The sequence below is a fragment of the Carlito syrichta genome, unplaced genomic scaffold (genome assembly GCF_000164805.1).
Source record: "Carlito syrichta isolate Samal-C Ts95f unplaced genomic scaffold, Tarsius_syrichta-2.0.1 Scaffold136414, whole genome shotgun sequence".
Taxonomy (NCBI): domain Eukaryota; kingdom Metazoa; phylum Chordata; class Mammalia; order Primates; family Tarsiidae; genus Carlito; species Carlito syrichta.
In genome coordinates, this window is record NW_007080510.1 from 3,438 (window position 1) to 6,439 (window position 3,002).

A 3,002-nucleotide genomic window follows, 5' to 3' on the forward strand; every position below is an offset into this window, starting at 1 on the left:
TAAGCATTTAAGTATGTGGTTGGTTTTTATTGTTGTTTGAGTCTGGTTCCAGGGTCTTACTCTGCCCCCCAGGCTGGAATACAGGGGCATGATCATGGCTCATCACAGCCTCCAATTCTTGGGCTCAAGAGATCCTTCTGCCTTAGCCTCCTGAGCAGCTAGGACCAGAGGCACCTGCCACCATGCTCAGCTAATTTTTTGGCTTTATGTGGAGACAAGGTCTCGCTATGTTTCTAGGTTGATCTCAAACTCTTGGTCTCAAGCAGTCTTCCTCCCATATCTTCCCAAAGTGCTGGTGTTACAGGTGTGAGCCACCAGCCAGCTCCGTCAACCTTTCTTTTTTTTTTTCTTTTGAGTTGGAGTCTCACTCTGTCACCCAGGCTGGAGTACAGTGGCACGCTCATGGCTACCACATGCAACCTTGACCTGCTAGGCTCAGGCAATCCTTTCACGGCTGTCCAAATAACTGGAACTATAGACGTGTGCCACCATGCCCAGCTAATTTTTTGATTTATTGTAGAAATGAAATCTTACCAAGTTGCCCAGGCTGGTCTCAAACCCCTGTGCTCAGGCAATCCTCTCACATGGGCCTCCCAAAGTGCTGGGATTACTGGCATGAGCCACTGTGCCTGGCCAAGTGTTTTTAATATTAAAATTTAGAATAATATGGAGGTCTTATGATTCCGATTTAAAATGTGTAATTCAGTGGCTATTGATTTATACCTGTGCATTTAAGTTGAAATCTTTTTTTATATTTTGTGGACACTAGAGTGTACCTAAAAGTCACTATATATAAGTTTAATCTTTTAGATTTGTAAGTTATTTAAATTCTTGGGAAATTTTATCATTTTATATCAAACAATTATACTTAAAATTGTATCTATTATTGGAAGACTGAGGTGGAAGGATTGCCAGAGCCCAGCAGGTCAAGGGTGCAGTGGCCGGGAGCAGCCACTGCACTCCAGCCTGGGTGACAGAATGAGACTCCAACTCAAAAAAAAAAAAAAAAAATTGTATCTATTAAATTTGTTTGCTTCTTGTGGGGTTTTTTTTTTGAGTCTCACTCTTTTGCCCAGGCTGGAATGCAGTGGCATGCTCATGGCCATCCCAGCGTTGACCTGCTGGGCTCTGGTGATCCTTTTGCCTCAGCCTTCTGAGTAGCGGGAACTACAGATGTGTGCTACCACGCCCGGCTATTTATTTTATTTTATTTTTTTAATTTTATTTATTTATTTTATTTTATTTTATTTATTGTAGAGATGAGGTCTCCCCAAGTTGCCTGGGCTGGTCTTGAACCCGCAGGCTCAGATAATCTACTTGTCTCAGTCTCCCAAAGTGCTGGGATTACAGGCTGAGCCCAGCTGGGTTTTTTGCACTAGTTCTGTTACTTAAATAAAGATTTTTATGGAGTTAAAATTTCATGTTTGAAGGTGTTTAACTTTGTAAATGAGTAAAGATGCAGTCCTTTAAAATAAGACTTTCAAGCCAGACATGGTGGCTCACATCTGTAATCCCAGCACTTTGGGAAGCTGAGGTGAGAGGATTGCTTGGGCCCACAGGTTCAAGACCAGCCTGGGCAACATGGTGAGACCTCGTCTCTACAATAAATCAAAAAATTAGCTAGACGTGGTGGTGCATGCCTGTGGTTCCAGCTACTTGGAAGGCTGAGACGGAAGGATTTCTTGAGCCCTGCATGTCAAGGCTGCGAAGGCTGTGAGTATGCCATTGCACTCCAGCCTGGGCAACAGAGTGAGATTCCAACTACAAAAAAAAAAAAAAAAATTAGACCTCCAAATAGAATAAGATGTCTAAGTTGAATGTTTTAGTAAAATGTTGACTTTTCCTATTTTCACTTTATTGCTTAAAATATTAAGCATTAATATTTTAAAACAGAAGTGAAGCCTGGCACGGTGGCTCAGCCTGTAATCCTGTGCCTTGGGAGGCTGAGGTGAGTGAATTGCCTGAGCCCGCAGGTTCGAGACCCGCCTGGGCAACTTGGTGAGACCTCATCTCTACAATAAATCAAAAAACTAGCCGGCTGTGGTAGTGTGCGCCTGTAGTTCCAGCTACTTGGAAGGCTGAGGCAGAAGGATCACTGGAGCCCAGCAGGTCGAGGCTGCAGTGGCTGGGAGCAGCCACTGCACTCCAGTCTGGGCAACGGAGTGAGACTTCAACTCAAAAAAAAAAAAAGAAAGGAAAGAAAAAGAAAAAAGAAAAAATTGCCGGATATGGTAGTGAGCACCTGTGGTTCCAGCTACTTGGAAGGCTTAGGTGGAAGAATCGCCTGAACCCAGCAGGTGGAGACTGCTGGGGTGGTGAGCATGCCACTACCCTCCATCCTGGGCAACAGAGTGAGACCCTGACTCAAAAAACAAAAAAAATAAAACTTCCCTTCACAAAAGGCATCATCAGTATTTTGTGACAGTGATAGTTTATTTCCTTAAGCCATTTAGCATTCCTTTTTTTCTTTAGAAAAATTTTCTTCTCTTGAACATCGTTGGAGTTATATTTTGGGGAGTGTAGCTTATAGTCAGTCATCCTCCAATCAGATTTGAATTGTTAACATTCTTTATTGGAATGTATCTTTGCTTTCAGTTAACTGACTTTTTTTTCGGTTTTGAAAAAGTACATTTCTTTTCAATTTAGTTCAAACTTAAAGGCACTTGTTTGATTAGAAATGAAGCCTTTTGGCTTAAAGAGTGTCAAGGTTTGTGGGTCAAGGAGCTCTGCACCCCTAGAAGGTCAGCCATGTTCATTAGGCCAGAGGAGAAGGAAAATCAAGTTTATGGATGAACGGTCATATACTCTTTCAATTGGCAATGGAGACTACTTTTGGACAAATCAAGATGTGTTGTGGAATTATGTGCAGACGCTATATGGTAAGAAGTCAGCAGTTATAAATAATGTTTTTAAAACACTTAAAAAATGAATTACAAGCCGGGTTCGGTGGCTCAGCCTGTAATCCCGCGCCTTTGGGAGGCTGAGGTGAGTGGATTGCCTGA

At 42.5% G+C, this 3,002-nt stretch overlaps 1 protein-coding gene across 1 annotated transcript in view; it reads left to right on the plus strand.

Annotated features, from left to right (window-relative positions):
* The first annotated feature begins 2,593 nt into the window (after positions 1–2,593).
* The window catches only part of LOC103251145 (CCR4-NOT transcription complex subunit 10), a 74,527-nt gene continuing 74,118 nt past the window's right edge, over positions 2,594–3,002 (plus strand). Inside the window, exon 1 of the mRNA XM_008049746.2 lies at positions 2,594–2,879. Within this exon, the coding sequence (XP_008047937.2) occupies positions 2,678–2,879 (202 nt within the window). The 5' untranslated portion in view covers positions 2,594–2,677. The remainder of the gene's footprint in view (positions 2,880–3,002) is intronic.